The 24404-nt window shown below is 37.5% G+C and overlaps 1 protein-coding gene across 2 annotated transcripts in view; it reads right to left on the bottom strand.

Annotated features, from left to right (window-relative positions):
- dock1 (dedicator of cytokinesis 1) overlaps positions 1-24404 on the bottom strand; it is a 213098-nt gene that overhangs the window by 22199 nt on the left and 166495 nt on the right. For both annotated transcript variants that reach the window (XM_032573882.1, XM_032573881.1), the window contains exons 33-46: positions 24047-24195; positions 22282-22367; positions 21479-21635; positions 20888-20928; positions 20590-20680; positions 17182-17301; positions 16295-16384; positions 15729-15833; positions 9550-9691; positions 8859-8940; positions 6688-6772; positions 5382-5468; positions 3501-3677; positions 1633-1716 (exon numbers count right to left, since the gene is read on the bottom strand). In XM_032573882.1, the coding sequence (XP_032429773.1) occupies positions 1633-1716; positions 3501-3677; positions 5382-5468; positions 6688-6772; positions 8859-8940; positions 9550-9691; positions 15729-15833; positions 16295-16384; positions 17182-17301; positions 20590-20680; positions 20888-20928; positions 21479-21635; positions 22282-22367; positions 24047-24195 (1496 nt within the window). The remainder of the gene's footprint in view (positions 1-1632; positions 1717-3500; positions 3678-5381; positions 5469-6687; positions 6773-8858; positions 8941-9549; positions 9692-15728; positions 15834-16294; positions 16385-17181; positions 17302-20589; positions 20681-20887; positions 20929-21478; positions 21636-22281; positions 22368-24046; positions 24196-24404) is intronic.

Raw genomic sequence — 24404 nt, forward strand, 5'->3', positions numbered from 1 at the left:
GTGTATTAAACCACGATTTAGCACAGACGAGCTCCTGAGTTTCATTGTAAAATGTTTCAAAGTGTGTTTTCTTAAAAAGCTCAGTTTTGGCCATAAGTGTACATACACTCATCGTGGACATTGATGTCATGAGTTTGAGATTTTGAGCTGTTTATTAAACAATGTTTTGATTATACACCCAACACTTTACATGGCTTTTTAAAAAAACCTGAATGCTCAAATCCAAACAAACACCATCACTGATGTCCCTTAGCAAGTTTCAGAAAAAGCACAAACTTTGTTTTAGATCCCAGTCATTCCAGAGATTTAAGAAAGCTTGATCAAGAAAGAAGTGCACATGATCAACCACATGCTTATCCAGAACTGCAGTAATAACTGCTAATGCAATTGATTCTTTTGGAAACGGTCTCATGTTATAACTAGAGTTAGATGTATACTTCATAGGGAGGCATCGTTTTTCTATTCTATCCCTCATCTGTGGAAAACCTTCCTATAAGCCTGAGGGGAGTTATTTAACAATCTTAGCAAGAATTACGTATTAGTAAATTAACTATTTGACTGTATCGTTACTTGTTTTGTTTTTTTTACTTTTTATCCAAAACATTTTGATCTTGTAGTACAGCCACCAAAACGAGATGATCTGATCTGAGTGGAGATTTACAACCAGGAAATGGATCGGTGAGACTTTTCAGACATTTCAGCCGCCTCCAAACATTTTCTTACAGTTTGCTTCATCACATTTCTTTGCCATTATCTTATATAAAGTGGTTAACACAATTTACCTTTCTCATTTCAGCCACAGCCATCAGACATTCCAAACAAAGCACTTACCAGTTTTTTAGAAATAAAATTTTCACTTGTGAGCTTCCAATTTGCCTCCATTTGTAATAAAAGCACTTCAGCGAGGTTTTTGAAATAAAAGCATTTATGCTTCCCAACAATAGAAGAGGGTTTTCACATAGGAAAGCACACAATGTGATACATGCAAAGGCTTTGGTTGCTCAACGAAGGGCGCTCAGTCTCTGAAGCGATATTCATAAAAATAAAACAGAGACCTACTAGAGCAGGGGTGTCAACCTCCAGTCCTTAAGGGCCACTGTCCTGCAGTTTTTAGATGTGCCACAGCTACAAAACACTGGAATAAAATGGCTTACTTACCTCCTTGTGTAGATAAGTTCTCCAGAGCCTTGCAAATGACCTAATTATTCTATTCAGGTGTGGTGCAACAGAGGCACATCTAAAAGTTGCAGGGCAGTGGCCCTCCAGGACTGGAGTTTGACACCTGTGTACTAGAGACATTTGAGCTCCTGGGAAATAGTGTAGATACTTCTTAAACAGATTAGCATAAATTAAGGCTTAATTATGCTAAAAAGACCAAGGGGCATTGGATGTGCATCATCATGGCTCTCCTGCTCCTCACCTACGTTTTGCTGCCTGTAGGCCAGGTAGTCCTCTGCTCAGTACAGGTGACACCGTAATAATAAACACAGAATGAATCATCTTTTCAAAGTAAACAACTTGTGACAAGGCGATCACGGCTGTTTTTCTTGAACTACAACATCCAAGAGTAAACACTGAAGCAAACAAAAGGAAGAAAACAACAGAAAGTGTCTCTGACAACTTTAGTCTCACCTGCCAGGCTATGAGGTCTTTCAGTTTTTCTATCTTCTCATGGTCCTCTGGGTGCTCCTGCATGTACTTGTCATTAAAGAAGGCCTGAGAAAGGGGAAGAGAGACTCTGTTAAGAAGGTAAGGAAAGGTTCAGAGGGAGGCTGAGATGTCTGAAAGTTTATGATGTGTATAGAAACTGAAGGGAATAAAATCTGACTAGACAAGGCAAGCACTACTAAAGTAAAAATAAAGTAAATTTAATCTAGAATTCAGTCTGTTCTCCACCACCTGCAATATTTCACGGAAATAAAAGAGTGACCAGAGGGCAAGGAATTCCCATCACTCTGCTTTAGACTCACACAATGACTTTCATGAGACCAGTATAAATCTATCACAGGTTAGGATGAGCACTGGGGAACAAATAAGTTATCTGTAAGTTTTTCTATCAAAAGTAACTCAAAAAGAATGACTGTTTGTCACACAGGTCACTAGGTGGACTCCATAGGAAATGAGATTTTGATGACCAAAAAAGTTTAGTTATTTCAAAGAAAGTAACAATCTTCAAATATAGTAATTGTAGGAGAATAACAATAATGAGGATTTTCACAAGTGCTAGCAAATGAGAAAATTGATAACAAGAAAGATTGAAACACATGTAAGGTGGTTTTTCCACCAAACTGGCTCCAGTGCTTAACCAGAACTAGTACTTACTTTGCACCAATTTGTTGCTGAATCTGAGGCAAAGAGAACTGCTTTCATAAGCGCTTAAGGAGGCATTAGCGTTAAATCCCAACACACTCTAGCGCCTTAAACAACATAGATCCAACTACCCAAATTGTTCTTTAAACTTTTAAGAGAAAACACGGAATGTTAATCTTTGTCTTGTGGTTTAAAGTTTTCTACGGTCTAAAATGAAGTTTCTAATTGCTTTGGAAAATAATTTATGAGAGATACTAGCTGCTTGCCTCTCGCACCCTCTGTTTGATGTGCCCTGATCTTTGTAAATGCCCCATAAATTCAATTTCTAAAGAAATATGCAAAGTTTACTCTGAAAGATCCCTCCAAAATGAGGATTCATATGACAATACTGCAAATGCTGTATTGACTCAAAACCACAAAATTTTTGTAAAATTACTTTAAATGAAAGAAATTCTCTTGATATTCTCAGCTTATTTATTTATTATGCTTTTTTGCACGGTCCCTCTTGAAAAAGAGATTCTATATCTCTTTTTCAAAGTATTTACCTTATTAACAAATGGTTATTATTCAAATAATAAGCATTTAAACTTGAGTTAGGCAGTTATATTTGAAAATATAAAACAATACTAAACAGTTTTACAGTCACGATGTGATGACAAGTGTGTACAGTGTCATGGTACCAATCCAATGAAAAATAAAACTGAATAAAAAATGCAAATATTGTCTTAATTTTAACATTGTGAAAATAGTAAGGTAACAAACTTCAAAACTGACCAAAAGCTGCAGCATCTAAAATGTTCAGGTTAGCTTAATGCAAATGTCTTAATAACTTTTAGTTTGATCAGTGTAAGAAAAAAAAAAAAACCTCACTGAGCATCTATGATGAGGAGCTGGATTAATCCTGAAAAAAAAACAAAAAAAACAAAAACAAACTCACTGTCTCTAAATAAATGTGATTGATTTAAATTTCAAATAAATTTATATAAAAGCTGTTTTTGTCTTTATTTATAAAAACTATTGTTTTTTGGAATAACCAGCTTTTCCTTATAAATCTTGCTTAAGTAGTGTTGGTAAATCCGTGCTTATAATGATAAGGAATCCCAAAGGTCTTCTGGACCAGTAAGTTAAATAAAAATAATGTCTGTAGATGACAACAAAATAAGGGAACAGAAAATAAAAATGTTAGCCACCTTCTCATAGTTAGCAAAACCTCCCATGACAGCAGGATCCACAATTCCATTCAACAACATAGAGAGAGGATTGATGGGAAGGTTGGGATCACTGAGATGCCTTTGCACCATGCTGCTGATCTTCTCATTGGCCAGCTGCATCGTTTCCAAGGCATTCTCCAGAGGGCTGATCTCCTCCTGTGCAGCAGAGCACGTAAACAGCGGTATCAGGAATGATGAGCACATATTTATCCGTTTTGGATTATTTTCACATCTAAACAATTTACTGTTACTTTGTGTTCAGAAAATGTGACAGGTATCAGCATAAATCAAGTTATTCATTCAGAGTACAGAAACAAATTCAGTTTTTTTGCACTCATAAATTATTTCATAAATCTTGATAATGCTGAAAAAATAATTGAGCTAACGTGGTTGCAAAATTCAAGAAAAAAAAGAGGAATATTTAGAAGAACTGCTATAAATCCATCACAGTGTGAAAGCAAATTCCAGCTAAAATATATGTAGCGCCATGTAAGAATAATCCCAGTAAAATAAAAATAAATAAACACCTCCCTCTAAGTAAGGGTTTAGAGGACAGATGAGGGGCTTGTTGAACAAATGTCAGATTTAGACCCCAGCCAAGGCAAGCAAAGACAAATCTCCAATCTGTGCTGTTATGTCTCAGGTCACCATGATAAAAAGAAGTGTCAGATGGAGGGATTAGGCCTGGTGAATCTCAGCCTCGTCATTAAGCTTTAAATAGAAGAGTCTGACCTTGGGGACCCGGCCTATCCCCAGCTCATATGGGGGGGCAAGCTGCTACTTACAGCAAGTTTCAGGCCAGCCTGAAGGAGGGGATGTCTGCTCTGAGTCATTCTGACGATGGATGAAGAGTGACACCTCAACACACGGTTCCTACAAGTTTCTCATTTGTGGAGACAAGACTCGAATTTCTAGATGGATTTAGCTGCGGTCAGTTTTTCAATATAAGAACCACCGGATCAAAGCCATCAGGTTTGGAAACGTAAAGATACACTGAGAAAAAGAGAATGCATCTCCAGTTTAAATAAACTGCTTTATTTGGACACAAGTAATTAAATGAAGCTTATCCAACTTACTTTAGCTAAATTTGTTTAACTTTATAATTTAATAAATTTAAGAAAATAACTGTAGTGACAAAATAACATTTAAGTTGGATCATAAATAAATAGCTACCAGAAGAAAAGTAGAGATGAAAAGAAACCTACTTATACTGAGTGTGTCTGTTTCTATGGTAGGCACTGACAACAGATGCAATAATAAAAGGGTAATTGATAGCAGAATACTTCCGCCAGGCTAATCAAACTAAGTAGTGGCTTTGCATTGGGACAAAGTAAGGAGATTAAAAAATATATATACAGTAAGGGTCTTTGCTCCAAGTGACACATCGACCTCCTCTCCAAATTATGTTGATGAACTAATTTCTCCGCTCTCCAGACAACAGCTAAGCCCAAAATCTGGGACACGCAAGCAGCATTTCAAATCATGGAAAGGGAGTGAAATGAGCTAAATTTCAAAGTGTCTCTACGTGGTTCAGCCAGAGATTCCAGCCTGACCTTATTACCAAAGGATTCCCAACACAGCAATCCAGGTAATTCTACAAAAAATCAACAGTGACGGAAGGTCTGAACTGTCCTCCAGCAGTATTTGTGCTGAGTGGCTGTTTTCAGTGGAAACAGGAGGGCTTGGAAAATCAATGTGCGTAAAGAGAAGGCATGCCTTGTTGTAAAGTTCGAAGAGTAGCGTGCCGGTGTCCAGGCGTTTGTCTATACTGCTTATGTAGATTAATCATATCAGTTGCCTTCAAGCGGACCCTTATCTGATTAGGAGGCCCACTCCGCACGAAGGCAAATTCATACTTACCGTGGAGACTGATTTGACTTCAAACCAGCGCAGGATGCCAGGAAGTTTATATGCGGTCGTGTACGTGGTCCTCTCAAGCCACATGTTCTGTTGAAAACAGAATGACGAGAGTAATTTCAGATGAAAATGAACTTGGAGCTGTTTTTGCATCAAAATATCTCTCTATGACATTTGAAGCAGAAAAATGTGCAAGACACATTACAAAAACTTAGATCAAAGTTTAAGTTGTGTCAAGCAGTAGGTATAATGTTACACAAAAACTGCTGAAATTCCCTCCCAGTAAGATTTGAAGATATATTTAATCGCGTTAGCTGGATCCTGATCTCATGAGGATTACCTACAAAATAAAATGTATAAAACCAAAAGCGATTCAGATGGCTTCACTTAGAAGGATTTTTCAGAGGTGCCACTAATTGTGACACCAGTAATTGCTATTATGAAATAAGAAATGCTATAGAACAATCACTTTTATTATATTTAATTTTGACTAAAATCAAGTTGAAGGTTGATTTTACCAGTTTCTCGACATCACATTATTCTAATGTAATAGAATAACTACTGACTTTACTAAAACGTCAGTAAAGGTGGAGGGATTTCTGTGCCTGTGTTGAAAGTTGGTATGTAAAGCTGTTTAAGATTTAACTACCTACTGAAGTTGTTCGGCAGTTTCAACTGCTTGCATCATCATTCTGTAATTGATTTTAATATTGTGACTCCATTTTATAAATACAATACATGCTCAGCAGAATACAAATCTATTCGGAAGGTTTTCCAAATGTGCATCATGCGTGTGTATCTTGATACACTTAAGTATAACAATTGGAAAAAATAAACCTGCTGATGACTGTAAATTGCTGTTTTTCAGCATGACTAGCCCTGACATGTAGTAAGCTGGTTGAAGTGTGAAATGTGAAAAGTGAAATGTCCAATTTTTATTTGAACAGTAAATATATGTCTTCCCAAAACACAAAGAATTTGGAAATGGCTCGTGGAAATCTCAGATTTCAGGTAATAATAGCAATTAAAACTGTCTTAATTACCAATTTAAGACACTGGAGGCTATAATTACTTTAGAGCATATACAAAATAGTGACAGCTTACGATATCATGGCCACTCTAAAAGACATGAAAATGCTCTTGGAGAGAAATTGGCAATCAGCAATCAAATTCTGACTGCTTACGCTTTAATCACAACTGTCCAAATAATAAAACCTTCAAGGTGGTTTTGCTATGCGTGGCAACAGTCTTATTTGTCAAACAACAAGCAGGACAAATGCAGGTTAAATAAAGAAATGCTAAAACGTACTGCAAATTCATTGTCGGGGTCCTTTTCTCCCTTCCTCACCGGCCTGGAATACTGGAATTTATGGACTTCATTTACTGTGTAGAAGCTGGAGAGAGAGAAAATCTGAGCCTGAGTAAATTAAAACTGTTACTGGCAATCTATAGCTTGATTGGTACAGGTTGATTGCTTTGCTTCAGGTCAAACACAGTACAAACCCGCTCTCAGGTAGGCCTGCCAGACAGTATGGCATTAGCAAACTTGATTTACCTCCATCAGAAGGGGATTGCCTTACCAACCTAGGACATAAATGCCTCACAAACATCACTGGGAGGCTATACAGCTAGCCTAGCTTGTCAGACGTGCAGATAAGCTGCAACCCATGCAACAGAGGCTTGCGACAAGCAGGGATGAATTTTGCCTGATCAGGTTAATAGACATTTCAGTCTGGGAAAAAACAAACAAACAAACAAAAAAAACAGGATTCCACAGCAGAGGTTGGGAAAAGCTGACTGGATCTTCCTCCCTTGTGGAAATGAACACAGAACTTGCATTTCATATCTGTAAACAAGTAAATCTGAATAAATTAGAGCATTATTTAAAGGTAAGTTTATTTCAGTTAGCCAATCAAAAAAAAAAAGTTTGTATACTACATAAATTTATGGAATCTATATATCTCAAGTTCTTTTTTCTGTTAATTCAAATAATGTGGATGGAAAATTAAAGCCCACTTTTTTTTGCAGAGGGCTTAATGTAAAGATATTAATAGTAAGTTGAGTGGAAGAAAAAAGTGCAGTATTAATAGTAGGTATACAGGTACTTTTAGGGCTTCCTTAACACTTTTGCAGGCGATAGTCCAGTACCTCTCTGACACAACCCAAATTTGCAATAATATGTCATATCAATCTGCAAGAGTTAAATTTTTTTAAATTTAATTATTAAAATAATTTTTAAATGATACTATAATTTATTGAGATTTACCTGTAAATACACTACATGTTGGTTATAACAAAAACAGGTAGATTTGCTGATACTATAAAGCCATTTTAAGTAAAGCAAAAAGGACGTACCATAGAAAATTTCTGAAATGTCTTAACAAAGTTAATTCTTATAAAGGGCACCCATTTAAACCTTGCATAAAACATTCATGGATTAAACAAGAAACACCAGCATTAGCAAAAATGGCTTCTGATCTAATAAAACAGATTAATGTTGCAGATTTAAATCAGTTTGTGACCCAAATTACGACATTTACAGGTCATTAGCTGGCAGACTGGCTAAAGATGATGGAGTAGCTTGGTCCGGCACAGCAAGGTCAAAAACGGGCTGGGCTCTGCCTGCAGCTTTGACCCTTCAGTTCAAACAGCTCGGTCTCATTGCTATGCACCGCTGATCTCTTTACTGAACGAGAAAATAAATGAGACAAAACAGAGAGAACGCACAGAGAGGCAAGTGGTAAAAGAAAGGGGGAGCCAGAGACGTGGAAGCCAAATTGGCATCAAAAAAAGCGAACGGGCAGTCGGAGTGGAGCATTTCTCTGTCTGTGTCTAAACACGACTGTCTAATCTAGGCCATTAACAGAGTCACATGTTCCAATCAGACAGAGTGAGCAAACAAGCCAACTGGCTGCTGAAAGCCCACTGCTGCAGGGCGATGATAAGATCAGTGCCCAGGTAAATTTGCCTAAAGGTTTTTCCAAGTAAACGCCTTCTTTTAATCATGTCCACTGAAGCGTTGGGTGGCATATCAAAGTGAATTTGCACAGCTGAGCACAGCAGTGCCCGGCTGGCACATGGACGAGGAGGGGAGCGCGCGGGGGCCCCCTTGTTTGCTGTGGCCCCGGTGCTTGACACAATGCTATTAACGATGGCAGCGAAACAATGTTGTACTTGGCACAGTGACTAATGGCAGATGGCTGGTGAAAGTTAATAGCCTCTAGAACAACAAGAAGGTCAACCAGTGTTTGTTCAACACAGACCCACATTTAAATCAAGATTTAATCACCTTCATACCGGCGCTTCTGTGAGCACAGCACAAAGCAAACCCAATTCACTGCTAGCATGTCATCACAGGCTCTATGAATTGTTGGAGCGGCTGGGGAAAGTAAATTGGATGATGGCGGATTGAAGAAAACGATGTGTGACTTTGACTTACACGCTCCGTTACTGTGAAGAAGTTTGCAGTGCCCAGCTTACCTGACAATTTGTTCAGACACTGGCTTGTTTTGAAACTTAGCCGGAAGGTTGAGAATGGGCTTCACTTTGAAACACTGAATGTCTGAGCAGAAAAAAAATTAAGGAAACCAGTAAAAATGCTCAACTAATATTGCTTCATTATAACCAAGTTCTTTACTTTTCCAGAGCCAGATTTCCTGTGTTACTCACATGTGGTTGGATGGAGTCAAGAAGTGTTGAGTAGATAGAAAAGACCCAGCAGACAGAGGCAGAAAGTCAACTAGGAAAATCTGTATTTTCTACATTCTACTTTTGTTTTTCATAAATATAAAAACATTCTTGTGTACTTTGTAAATATGTTTGTTAAGTGCATATACATGATCAAATATTTACAAGTAAAATTATGTTTAGATGATGCTTAATTTTGTAATTTCTTGTCCCTTATCTTTTTCATGTATGCACAAATGTAAATATTATTCTGTTTACCTTATTAACCTGAAAACTAAAACCTCCTGTCTTATGTTGTCCAAAAGGTTCAGGCTTATTTCTTCATGATCCAAGCTTTAGATTTCTCAGGTTTTACTGTACAGCTTTTATTTTTATCTGAATAAACTAAAGCAGAGATGAAGGTCCAAGCATAGTTTCCATCTCTAAGACCTTCTGCTGCACGTCTGTAATTCGGTAAGACTTTGGGAAAACATGCTGAGGATACATTGTCCAGGGGAGGTCTTTGTGTCCTCGCTGGGCGGCGTGGTGGTCTTCATCTGTTCTGCGTTGGGAAACTGTGTGAGCAGCCGTGCTTCAAAATCCTCTCTGCGCTCGTACTCCTTTCCACGGTACATGAACATTTTGTTCTGAAGAAAAAGGAGGAAACCAGTGAGACCTTAACTGAAGCAAGAAAGCACATGTGCACACAATACCCACTTTATGAATAAAAACTAGGAAAAATTACAGGGCAGGGACAGCAAAGAGAATTTACAAGATCTGGTGGTTAAAAATTCATCTGAGGATAAAAGTCAAAACAGAAATTAAAATAACATCACCACTCGCCATGGTTCTGCAAGTGATCTTGGTCTTTTACCATAGTAAAGTTAAATGCATCAATATGAACTCTACATTAAACACACATAAAATGAGATATGTCTGTTTGAATTCAAATTTTACTCAAACAAAAGCAGCCAAAGAAGCTGCCTTACATAAAGGAATTCAGTGCCTATAAAAAGCATTCACCCCCTTGGATGTTTTACCCTTTCTACTGCTTTAAAAATGAAACATGATCAAAAAATGGAGACGTGCCTTTTGGCAAACTCTAGTCAAACCTAAATATAAGTTTTCTTCTACAGTGGCTTTCTCATTGCCACTCTCGCCAAACACTTTGATTGGTGAAGAACTCTGGTGTCTGCAGAGTCTCTCCCATCTCAGATGCTGAAGCCTGTAACTCCTTCAGCATAGTCATGGTAACCTGGTGTCCTCTCTCACCAGTCTTGTTTTTGCATTGGCACTCAGTTTTAAAGGACAGTCTGATCTAGGTGGAATTAAATATGGGCCATATTGCGTCCATTTCGTGATGAAGGATTTAACTGGTATTCTGGGGATGTTCAGGGCCTTAGAGTATTTTTTGTATCCATCCCCTGACTTATCCTCTTCAATAACCTTTTCTCTTATTTGCTTGTAGTGTTTTTTGTTTTTATGCTATAAAGCACTCAGTGGATCTCCATTAAATAAAAAAATAAATAAAATAATAATAATAATAAAAATAAAATAATACAAATAATAATTATTATTATTAAATTAGGTAACTTTAAAGAGGGTGAGCATTTATTCAATAACCTATTTTATGTTTCATATTTTTATTTGTTTTATACTTTTTATAGGTACTGTATCAGTACAGCTGTCGAAAGACCCTCATCTCCTTTCGCTTGAAAGAAAAAAAAATAGTGCATCTGTTTTAAACAAAATAACACAATTTACTTCATCTATTAGTTTCATACAGACATTAAGCTATAAAATATAAACACAGCTTGTATGTCTGCAGCTGGCTACACAAAACACCATATGTTTTCCTGTGCCATGTGACATTTAATTATTTTTTTTACTCATTAGCTGAAGGATGTCACAGTATCTGATCAAATCTAATGGAATACATTATTTCACAAGAAAAAAAGGTTTATGTTGCACAGTTAAAATGCTGTGCAGAGGTATTCACATCCCTTTATCTTATTTGCAGTTTGCATTAATCTTGCATATCTCAATGTGTTTAGTTGTGAAATGTTATGAAATGCTGCAATTCATGGTTTTAAAATTTGCACAGATAAAACCTTAAAGTTATACCATACATGTGTGTTCTGTACTCTACTTAGGGTAAACAGAGCAGAAGAACTACCCTAAACATTTAGCCAGAACTACAAAAAATGGTTTAGGTCAGTGATCATCAATGTACTAGGATGACCAAGTCAAAGTCCACATCTAAATCAAAGAAAAACAGTCGACGGAAGTTGGCAGATGAAATAAATTTTTAAGAGAGTTACTTCAGAGTAGATTATTCCAGATCAGAACTTGTCAATTTCAGTATTTATATTTGGGAGTAGAAATGGTCAACTGTGGTCCAAATTTCTTTAAAGAAAGTGTCAAATACCCCTTTGGTTTTGTGCTTGGAAGGAGTTTACTACCCAACAGAGAACTGATTATTTTTTTGTGCAACCCTACGATGTAATGGCTTCCTGGGTGGTGAGCATGTCACCTTATAAAAAGAGACCACTACCCGTGTTTTGTATTTTTTTGTTAAGATTTATAAGTCAACAATTGAAAGACTGTTTTGTTACTAATATGTTTCTTTAAAATTCAATCACATTTTGGGGAAACCTTTAACTTTAATCAAGGTTTTGAGTAAATGAGCTAAAGGATTGCACTTTGGGTATGACAAATGTAATATTTGCTTCCATCCATGTTAGCTTATTACAGCACACAAGTGCACACAAAGAGAGCTCTGCTCCTATGTTTAGCACACATCTCAATTCCCCGATTAATTAGATGTTTTGTAGGCGTGATATTTGCTCTGGGCCATTTACAAAATGTGCTGTGATTGACAAATTGACAGAAGAGGATTGGGTTCAACAGTCATCCTTCCCATCAGCCTAGCAAAACTCTGCTGTAGTTTGTTCACTAATTCATCTGAATCTTTAATACCCAAACAGACTCCAACTCATGTAGAAAACAATCTTAACAATTTCTCTTAAAGACTCAGGATTTTGGTGTCATCCTTTTAACAAGCACCGGGTATTTTTGAAAATGTAAATAATAAATGCTAAAATTTTTCTTTCTTTCTCAGTCAGTCGGTTAAGAGCCAATTTGAAACCCACAAGTGACAAAGATCAAGATTTGTGAAGCACTGAGATCAGAGCTTTTTGGACCAGCTTAAATCAATACAGAACAATTTGTTGTTATAAACACATCAACTATAGGAACATGGATACTTCGATCTATTTTACAGTTTTAACTTACTGAGACACTGATGAACAGGTTAGACCTTGTTTTTTTTTTTACAAAACAAGGAATATAATTTTTAACCTTGTTTTGAATGTGGACGCAGTTTTAATGCCCGTATTCGTTAATCTTGCAAACTCAAATTAGAAATATTATTTTCGTTATTTGTGGGTTACTATGGTTCAGTGGTGAGTTGTTTCTCAAAAAGAAACAAGCAAAAAACAAATTGACCTTTGTAACACGTTGATGTGCCCTGGGCAAGGCACTTAATCCAAGGGTGCCTACTGATCTGTGTATTATGTATGAGGAGGTGTGATTTGGTGACTGTGGCCAGGGAGTCAAGTGGGCAGTAGGATGAAGAAAGAGCTTCATAATTTCAGTCCATTTACCATTTAATCTATATGGAGCCTAGGTTGATCAATAGACCAATTTTGTTGTACTAGTGCACATTATATGTTGGTACAATGAGAATAAAGATTTATATTCTACTTAGATCTAGCATTAATATAAAAACAGAGGTTCACAATGAATTGATTGCATATACTTTTTCTGTAGAGGACGGATGGATGGACAAATGGATGGATAAATGAACAGTGAGATGGATAAAGGTTAGATGGATTGACAGATGAAAGGATTGCTTGGTCAGCTATTTTCTTCTCTCACACTAATTCAGACCAAGAAAACACTTAAAGTCACATTCTAGCGTTTTCCAGAAAGCAAACATCTCTTAAGTTGATTCAAAAGATGAAACAAATGGTTCTTTTTAAATAACACATATTTCACTCGAAATGCAGAAATACTGGTTTGGGTGCTTCAACTTAACCTGGTTAGAGGAACTGCACACCATGTTACAGAATCAACTGTCTCCTCACAGGGATACCAGAAGATCAATGGTCCAATCGCATGCAATGCTTCAGTGCAAATTATTAGGTCTAAAACAGTTTGTCATTAATAAATACCCTCATGTCTTACTAAATAACATGTTATAGATCTTAAGAAGCTAAATTACGCACTCTTGCGTGAAATCAATTTTGTAGGGAGGCTTGGAAACAAAATAACTTTAAAAGAAAATTGACTCTTTTTTTCCCCCAGAAAGCTGATTTTTCCCCAGGGTTACAATGATGATACAAGACAAAATGAAACACAGAGAGGGAAAGGAGAAAGCCTCAAAACTGTAATTACTATAATTACCAAATCTCAACTGAATACTTGTTGTATCTTTGTGTGCTTTCAAGAAAGATACAACATTTAAAGCTGCTTATCAACAGCAATGCAAGAAATACTAAGATAAATGTAAAAAACATTGTTGCATCTGATAGGATAAGTACTTATGCCCAACAATGTAAATCATGTATTCCCTTTGAGCTTTTTACATTTTACCACAGTTAAAGCAGAAACACAGATGTATTCTAAAAGCATGTAGTAACTGTGGTGGGGACATTTTATACATGGTTTTCTTTCATACAAAAAGGATTTGAAGAATTTATTTCCATTGGTTTTCAGCCAATTTGAACTTAAGGCCCCTAAATGAAATCCACCGCAACCAACTCCATTCAGAATTGAGCTAATTAGTAATCAGAGTTCACCTGCATTTGCTTGGATATCAGTAAATCACATCTATCACCTGAAAATGGACATGGAACGACACTCCCACATTTTGTGCGGTGGTAGTTCATGTTTCAACAAGAAAGCAAATACAGCCATAGCTGAATGATTTAAGTCAATGTTTTTCAAGTTTTTGAATAACCCAATCAAAATCCAGACCAAAATCCAACTGAGAAGCTGCAGTAAGACTTGAAAACCAATCTTTACAGAGGCTCTCAATTCAATCTGATTGAGATTGAGCAATTCTGTAAAGAGGGTAAAAATTTCAGTCTCTAGAAGCACAGAGCAATACAAAACATAACCCCAAAAGGGTTCAGTTTTAGTGAAAAGTGGTTTTATAATGTATGACTAATTATGTAAGGCACAGAAAAACATGTTTTGTCTCGTAATGCCCAGGAAATGGGAAAATAGATAAGCCAACGAACAGTTCACACATGCTCCCTCCGGGAAAGCAAGTCTGGTATTCATGTTGCCCTTGTTATTTGGGTAAGGTCAGTCCAATACGAAAAGAATAAAGAAGTCTCGTCCAACCCAAAAGGCTGTTTAAAGAGCCAGTTAGATTAGGCCAACATGGCTTGCCCTGTCTGTAATGGAGTTTGTGCCCCGGCAGATAAAAAGGGTTACCAGGTCCACATGGTGATCGGCAGCAAAGCAAAAGTCCCAGCTCAGAGGTCTGTTGTTCATAATAGAATGAAAAGGGCATGATCGGGATCATCACTCTGAGAGCCATTTAGTGTGCTGCTTGAGTGATAAGCAACTGAAATCCTTCTAAACAAGAAAACAGCACCTTGGGTGACGTGCCAAATGACAGGCTAAAAAAAACCCAGGAGCTCTTCCAAGAATACATTAAAGGCAAACAAATCTGCCTTTGTCAGCACTGCAGCTGCTTCTCCCTCTGACAAACAAAAAGCTCTGGCTTAAGATTAAACCCTCTCTCACGCAGCAATGCAAAAACAAATAAAAAAGATGCAATTAATTTTATTTTAAACAAAGAGCTTTGGGGAAACAGGAATACATCTTTCATTAAATGGTAATGAGGTCTGACATGCACACAGCGGTTCCACAGATGATGAATATCAAACGGCTACTTAATTTGTGAGAAGCTGTGATCTGATTGGCCTGTGTCCAGTCAGGATATTTAGTACTGAAACACATCAGCTCAGGTTAAGAGGCCACCTATCTTGTGTAAATGAATGAAGGAGGACGTATCTATTGCGATGACCAACAATTCAATATTCATAATCGGTCACATTTTAGGAAGCTGGCACAGCTCTCTGTTTGGTGCCAGCATTTTTAAGACCATCTGCTGTTCAAATTGCATCCAGACACATTTGGATGTTTTAAGGGTGCAACCAGCATGTAGAAGCTATTTTCATTGTGGCCAAATGTGGCCAATTTTTAATGTGTACCTTCCTTTTATGCCTTTATCCAAAGACAGAAAGGTATTTAATTCTCCCTCCACCTCACCTCAAAATTGTGGTAATGAAATTTCACTCAGAATTTGGTTGGACTTGGCAAAGGATTTGAAGAGCTGCCTTAAAATAAATGGGCACACTAACTAAAATTTGATTGCGCTAACTCTAAAGAACTAAACATTTGTTTGGCACTTTATCCAGCACCATATTTAGCGAAGGCCACTGTTGACAATTCCTCAGCGAGGAGGACAAGCAGCTCAGATGCTTTATAATGCAAATTTATATTTATCTATTTAATAAAAGAGGGGTATACATTCTTAAGCCCACCCCTTAAAGCGCATCTTGTAACCAAGATCAAGAAGAAGTGTCTGTCGATGCAAATACTCACCCGCAGAAAGGATGGGAACCCCATTCCGTAGTAGCCCACAGCGAAGTAGTCCGGTTTGGGCCGTATGACCTTCACTATATTCTCATAGAACTGAGCTTGCTTTCGCTGTGGAGAAGTTTAACAACATAAGCATTTTGACATACATTAAAATGCTTAATAAAGCATTTTAAAGCCATTCCAGAGAAAGATCTGACGTTTTTTTATTACGTCTGTTTTTCTTTGATTCTTGAATAAATATGCTTCTGCTTGCTTATATTTCTCTTTAAAGCAGACATGCTGTGAAATCTGAATCCTGGCTACCACTGGGTGCATTAACCATCATGATGAAATTTCTTTGTTTAAATTTGTTTTTTAGACACAATTAGTCTTCCTCCCACTCTTTCCAGGTACATAAGTAGTTGATCTCCCCCCCTTACTAATTGCTTTAATTTCCCTCATAAAACAAAAGGCTTCATAATAGTCCTGCAGGTTCTGTCCTTGTGTGTTTTTTTCATCTATAAGTGCAGCAGAGGAGTGACAGTGTACAAAGCAGAAATGCAGTAAAGCGACACATTAATCCTACTTACCAAGGATGCACTAAGCTGCTCAAAGTCAAACATTTCATTCTCATACTGTTCAGCCAGTTCTTTGCTCAACACAATCGCCTCCTCCCACATCTAGAAAGGACACAGACAGTCAAAAAATGAATTAATTTCAAAGATTAAAGCAATGCTAGAGAGCTAACTTCCTAGTAGCAGAGTACCTTGAATTCCCTGCTAGTCTCGCGGAGGTCATAGTGTATAATACAAGCTCATCATGATAAGATCATTTCATCATTTTGGCAGACAGAAAAAACTTCGATGCCATCTTCTATTCAACACGACAAGTTGATATTTTACATTACCTTATATAAGCAATTATTATGGTTAATGTAGTGTATATTAATAAAATAGTTGCATCTGAATGTATTCTGTAAAGAGTGAAGATTCTGTCAAACTGCTGAGAATTCCAAAAGAGTGCCAATTAAATACCTCATAATATCAACAGTTATTTAATTGGTTTGTTTCCAAATTTCATTAAAGTAGTTGCTTCCTAACCAAAGTTTGACAAGTTACTGAGAAGAATCCTAATTCTGACATTACATTCAAAGCCTTAGGACATCATTTCCAAGGAGATCCGTATATTTCTCCTCCGATTCTTCTTGTAGAAAACAAAAGTTCCTACAAAAAGGGACATTTTCCAACTCTCAAGTGGCTCCGATGGCATTAAAGCACAGTGCTGATGTGGTATTAAGGTAAAAGAGAAAAAGGACACGAAGCGAGGGAAGTTCTTTTAGAAAAGGTTATGCTATAAAAGGGACAAAAAAGTAATAGTTGTGCAGTCTAATATGCCTCTTCATCCATCCACAAGAAATGGATTTTTGTCAATCCATGCGCCACAGAAACAGTGTCAGGGTTTCTAGAGCGCCTCTTACCTTGCCCTTATCGAAGTAATTAATAATCTCCTGATAGAGCTGGTCCTTAAGCTGTCCTTGAGTTGTGGCCTGGTAACCTTCCCTCTGGGTCAGGTGGGCCGCGCATTGCTCGTCTGACCACTGCAGGGAACAAATGAGCACCGGGGTCAATGCTGTGCAAAACAATGCGGGGTAAAAGTCAAACGGGTGACAAGAAATCAATCAATGACTTATAGCCAATGCAAATGAGGGATATTGATGTGTAATTCCCTTGAACACAATCCTGCACAGAGCAAAATGAAGAGTTAAGATGTAGGCAGTGATGCATGCATCGATATCTATTGAACAGTTCAGAAAGAGAATCGGTGAAAAACAATCCTGCACCCATTGTGTAAGTATAATTTGCAGTTACACAAGTTTTGACAGATGTTGGTTTGTTTTATTAGGGCACAATAGATGTTCTACTTTTCTTTAGCTGTGTAGTGAATTTAAAGGAAGCTTAATAAACAAATGTCATTTGTTTTTGCATATGTGTTTGACACACGGTTTTAATATTTATATTTGTCAGAAACTGAGCTCTAGTGGACTGGCCTGCTGGAGGAAAATGTACTAAGTAAGCAAAGAAGTGTCCCTTCGACTTGTTTGCATATGAACTCCATATACAATAGAGTGGTGGAGCAATTGATTATACAACAGGGCAGGGTTTGATGTTTTAGGCAGTGTCAAAGAGATAAAACAACAACAGAATAAGCATGATTATGTGCTTTTTTTTAAAGCAGCATAAAGAATAATGTGATTTCTGACAGATGGAAGCTGCTTAGCACTGTGAGAAAATTTTCAGCCCTTTATATTTGTCAGGACGTGTTTAAAACCAACCAGAAGGATTTTATTCTGAGAAGAACATGAAGGGTTTGATGACCACATTGGTGGAAAAATGTGCCTCTGCACTGTGTTGCTGTGGTATAGAAAGAGGGACGCTTGGGCTCAGCCTATTGATATCACAGCTTGACTGCAGCATTCACATTGTAAAAAGGACCTTCACATTTATGCTTTAATGGCAACTGACGCTGCATCGACACAGCTAAAAAGCTGAGACATTATTGGAAACACAGCAAAGTGCTAATAATTTAGTGGAACAGTCATGAAGGATCCAATTTATTCTCCAAGAATGGGGAGGTGCTGTATTTTGACTTCCTTAATATTATTTTCAAATTTATATAATTTGTAAATAAATTCAAATGTAAATTGACATTTTGCCACATTTTAAGTGTTATTTACTAAAAATTTTTTTATTATTTTTCTTTCACTTCACAGCTGCCTTGTGTTGGTATATCACACAAAAACCCCATAAAATACAGTCTACTGACGTTTACTTTTGCAAGGCCTACCACGTGTCTGGGTGGCATTTCAAGAAATATTAAGCTGAAAAATAAAATGCAGACACATGTTCAGCCTCTAAAGCACAGCAGTAGAAATGTCTTCCTGCCATAATCAAGACGACTCAGGTGCTAAAAGATCTGCAGATTTAAAGTAATAAAATCAACTCCCGCGAGCCTGACAGTGATGAAAATGGGATTCAGTGACAACCTGCTCCCGCCTGACAGAACCACTACAAAGGCCCAAACAGCAGGATAGTTATGCAAATTCTGCTGAGAAGTAAGATGATACAATTTTGGATAAAAGGAGTCCCTCCTAAACTTACTCCATACTAACCCCCAGCTGGGAATAGACTCTGCAGATTGAAAAAAAAAAGTAAGTTTGGTTTGGTGACATGGTGTTTTTATTTGGCACAGAGAGCTAGATTAGTAAAAAAGTCATGCTTGTAACAAATATGCACCATCAGAACTTAAAAGAGTTGGAACGAATCTGGCTTTTACTCACTGATACTGATTTTCTCAGAGTGTTGACCTATAAATTCTCAACTGTAACACATAAGTATTCAGTTGTGGAAATAACAGTTTTAAATCAATTAAATAAGGCAAATATAGACAAAAGACAAAAATATTAGGTAGGTTTCTCCGAAACATTAGATTATTAATTTATTAATTTATATGCATAGGATCCCTAAACTTTATCTGATTGTTAATAAACTCTCAGATAGTCGAGCCTCAGATTCTTTCCGGTGAGAATTGGACTCCATCAAGGTTGCTCTATGTCACCGATTCTGTTCATGCCTTTATGTACATAATTTCTAGCTGCAGTCGAGACGATCACTTTTGATGACCATAAGATCATGTCTGTACTTTTTGAAGATGATGCGATCCCGACAGACAGTGACCTCCAGCTTTTACTGGAGAGTTTCAAGGCCAAATGTGAAGCACCTGGGATGAAAATAAGCGTTTATAAATCTGAGACTATGGTATTGAATTGGATAAGGGCATACTGCTTTCTCCAGGTTGGAGATGAAGTCCTGTTCCAAGTGGAGGAGTTCAATTATCTTGAGGACTTGTTCATGAATGAAGAAGAAAAAGAGCAGAAGGTTGATAGTGCGGCATCTTAAGCGATGCAGGCACTGTACCAGTTTTTTTGTGGTGAAAAGAAATATTAGGCAAAAAGCAAAGGTCTTGATTTACCAGTCAATCCAAGTTTCCACCCTCATCAAGGGTTATGAGCATTGGGTAGTGACCAAAAGAAAGAAATTGAGAACAAATGCCGCTGAAAAGAGTTCTTCTTTAGCGGTAGGGCTCGGTCAACCAAAGGGAATCAGAGTAGAGCCACCGCTTCTCTACATTGAGAGGAGCCGGTTTAGGTGGCTCGGGTATCTGGTTAGACAACCTCCTGGTGAGGTATTCTGGGCATGTCCCACCGGAGGAAACTCAGGTCATGCTGGAGGGAATGTGTTTCTTGGCAGGTTTGGGAACGCCTTGGGAATCCCTGGGAAGAGCTGGCTCAAGTGACTGGGCAGATGGAAGACTAGGTCGCAGCCCAATCCCAGATTAAGAAGGCAATAATCCATGGATGGATCTAAATGAAAAGTGCCTGAAAGAATATTATGCCACGATGTGTTTACAGAGTCAAAAAAGGCAATGATGAATTCGGGAAGCAGAGAAATATTATCTGATGTTTCATTTTTTGACCTACTCATCAAGGAAAAATTTGCTGATTTCAATCATCCAGATTAACTGGTGCAGCTGTAACTATAATCTTGAACTGAAGCTCTGCAGGGGACCTTTTTATTTTACTTCCTATTCTATCTGAGATGAAAGACCAGATTTCACCCCGGTGAGAAAGCCTCTCTTCTGCCTCCTCAGCAGCCATCTCATCCCGTGGTTCAATTAAAATGATCTGAACCGTTTCAAATCTGTGCATAATCTAATTCAGAGAATTATATTAGTATATTGCCTGAGGTTAAAAGCAACTCGCCCAGCAACAGCTGAGCAGTGTAAATATTTTGCTTCCATGTTCAGTCTTCAGTGCGGTTTTGTGTACCTTGAGCAGTTTTGCGTGTAGCAGCAGGGTGTAGGCAGCTTCTGTGTAGTTGTCGCACTCTCTGTGGAGGTCGCACAGCTTATACAGGTACCTGGCAAGATGCAGAAATGACTTAGTGGTTGTATATCAGCAAAGACAGGAGACTGAATCACAATGCTTATAAGATCTGACAACGTTTCCTATCTACACTCAACAAGCAAAATGAAAACATATAATAGGAATAAACATTAAAAAATTGTTGTTGTAACTCTGAATTGAAACAGCAACTATGAAAGAAAACATTAAATTTGGATCTTACCTGATGTACATCTCCTCTCTGTCTATCTCCTTATAAAAGTTCTACAAAAAAAAACACAAACAAAAAACAGATGCAGACATTAGATTAAGTTCTAAAGGAGTCTAAAAATCTTTACATCATAACTCAAATGTATCAAATCTATCCTCGAAATAAATAATATATATTTTAGTTTGTGGCTCAATATATTTGAAACAGTTCTGACTACATGAACATTATAATTGTGTTATTTATTGAAGTAAAGCAACGATTGCTGTATGCTTTTTGTAAAGGTAACTGTTGCTAGAACTTAACTTAATCATTTCTGCTCTTCTTTTATCGCAATCTGTCTGCTAGGAGGATGTGAGCGTAATTCCAGATGTATCCTTTCACAAACTGTGCTGACAGTATGAGTACATCGATATGAAGTCAGAGTACAAATTATATGTAACATTATTTTGTTTTGCTACAAAGTCAACATTTAAAGCTAACAAGTCCCTTTTTAAAGTGATTGCATCTAATCATTGTCCACAAGGTTATGTATTAATGATGAAGTCATAAAAGGTCTCAGCAATCCTTTACTGGAGGGCCATGCATGTCTTTTGTGGATCTTACTAGCACATTGACGGTACAGCTCATGCGGTTTTCCTTGTTCTCGTCATGCATGATGGTCCTGTAGTCCAGCAGCCTTTCCAGGAGTCGCACCACCAGAGTAACAAAGTTTTCTCCCGTCCTGGCCAGGTATTTGTGCTTCCTGCAATGCTCCAACAAACTGGTGGCAGGCAAATAGAATAGAATAGAATAGAATAGAATTACTTTATTCATCCCAGCAAGGAAATTACTTCGCAGTTACAGCATAGAGACAAGACACACAACAACCACCACTGAGTAGCAATTGTAGACAAAATAAAAAATAAAATATAACATGCTGTCAATATAAAAAGCAACTTAGAGCAGTCCTTGCAAAGATTCAAAAAATGCAGATACAGTATGTATATGTAAATATATGTACAGCAAGTGTGCAACAGTGCAGTTGTGCAAAATTGGACTGATTAGTGCAGAACAATGATTTAGCTTTTATTGTACAGTGAGATGGCATGTGGCAGGAAGGATTTCCTGTATTCCTGTAAATAAGAAGGAAAAGAGAAAAACAAAAATGAACAAAATTTCTTTAACAGTGAATTGTTAAAATTGTAAATTATTTTAGCCCCTACTATCTCGGAAACCAAATTTTTGCCCAACAAGGCAGAACGAGGATCACTCTGTGCAGAAATCAGGAGTCAGAAGAGAAAAGCTGAGCCGAGAATTCGTGTGATTATCAGCAAACGGCGGTTATTTTGAGAAGTGCGATGTTGCAATTAGAGCGATCCAACTTGTGAGAGGCTCAGCCATAATCCTGCCCAATAATCAGCACTTACATTTTCTGAAAGAGAACTTTATACTGCTCGTCTCCTCGGCCCCCTTCCACCTCGTGATCCAGCTTGGTGATGATCTCGTTCTCAAACTGCAATTAGACAGAGCAGACACAAATAATCACTGCGGTTAATTTTTCCCAATTCATTAACAAACCCCTTCATCATCAACTACTTTAAGTCTGAGTTGAGGAAGGTTACGAATTCTATCTTAACCGGCCCGTTCATCACTGCAGCGGGCTGTGATCTGATCATTAATGGCTAAAAATTCATTAGGGGACAGAACAAGGCTGAATCGTGAGACACATTGCTTTTTCCTTCTGCTCCGTTGTTGCTGAAGCTGCTGACAGTGATGCATTGACTCAATTTCTACAGCATTTGTATCAAAACTAGATTTTATTGCTTAAAAATAAAACATTGTTACTGACTTCTTGATGGACTTGACCAGGTACAAAAAGAGAGAAGGAGAACGCAGCTGAGCAAGGCATGACATAAACTCAGCTGTCTGTTTCAGTGGAGGATTTACAGCAGATGAAAAAAAGACAGAAAGTCAGTAAAAAGGAAATGATACTGGCTCTGAGCCTAAAGGAGGCTGAGACAAAGAAGGAAAGAATGAGAGATTAGGGTTCAACTCCAATGAGCACCAATTGGAGTGACACATTAGCTAAAACAGCAAACTTTAGTCCAATCTCAGCAACACAAAGAAATGGACAAAAGGATCTCAGAGGATTGTTGGTTAAACTCTTGCCGTCTTTACAGAAATACAAAGACCACAAGGGTCAAATTTGTGCACAGCAATTCGGTACAGTTTTAAAGGGAAAGTAAGATATTTACAATGGGAATAATTGTTATAATAGGTTTGCGCTTTTAAGGTCTTGTCTGAACCATCTGTTTTTCAGGGTGGACTGACTGCACAGCATGCAGCTTCAATGTTCTTTAAAAACAAGGTCTGGGAACAGAAGTTAAAAATTAATTGTGACTTTTCTCTCCTCCACAAAGACTTAACAATAGCAGTGCAGGCTCAAAAATGTAGACACACCACATTAATATTTAGAAAAATGTTCCCAAGACAGCTGCACTGAAAAAGCTTAATTGTACAAAAATTAAGCTTTTTGTACAATTAAGCAATTTGAATGTTAGGGCACTGTTCAGTAGAAATTAGCTAAATTAAGAGTTGTTAAACACAAAGCCAGATGTAGGTCAAAACCTTCTTCTTGGCAATGCGAAAAGTGTGATTACCTTTTAACTTAAGAAAATGTATCAAAATATTAGTCATGGAGTGTGTATATATGTAAGTGAATAACTGAGTTTCTGCAACTTAAACTTGTTAATGCAATTCTCGTTTTTTTAATTGAAGTTGTTTGTTGTATATTTAGTCCACACTGAGTAAAGAACACCTTTTAAAGCCATAAATTAATTGGATGTTCACACCCTAGACAAGTGCCTATAGACTCACTGACACTGTGCATGTTCGGCCTCTCTCAGAGGGCTGAAACATACTTATGACAACAACTGGAACCAAGTGGATTTACTCAAGCAGAAAGGTTTAATTTCCACTGCAGAAAGGCATAATATTTAGTTCCACTCACCGTGGCTGCTGATAATTGTGACACAACAAAATGAAATTTGCAGAATTACAAATCAGCTTTGGGCTATGAAACTCACCATCATATGGAGCGCTATGTATGCCTCCCCATTTTTCAATCTGATCTTTGAGACAACACTCTTTCATCGAGTTTACTGTATTTATTTAATATTTCAGAATACGCACCCGTTGGAAGCCGCATGTGAAGTGAAACTCGCACTGCATCATGTCAAAGAAGATGGGGATGGTGGCCTTTCGCAGCTCGATCTCGGGAACAAGGGTCATCTCCAGAACTGGACCCACCATCTCAGGGATGAACTTTATCTTGTGGGGGCCTTAAAGATAAAACAAGTGGAAGAAAGAGGATTCTGTGAAATATAATTTGTAGAATTTAATTTTGATGTGTACTGTATTATCTCAGATTAGCTGCAAAGAATGAAACTGTCTCCCCTTTTAGAAAATGAAAGATGTAATAACCTTTAAAATCATCAAAATACCTCTGGAGGATGATCCAGTCTAATCTTTTCAAATTAAAGGATCAGCT

Source organism: Xiphophorus hellerii, chromosome 10 (assembly GCF_003331165.1).
Source record: "Xiphophorus hellerii strain 12219 chromosome 10, Xiphophorus_hellerii-4.1, whole genome shotgun sequence".
NCBI lineage: Eukaryota > Metazoa > Chordata > Actinopteri > Cyprinodontiformes > Poeciliidae > Xiphophorus > Xiphophorus hellerii.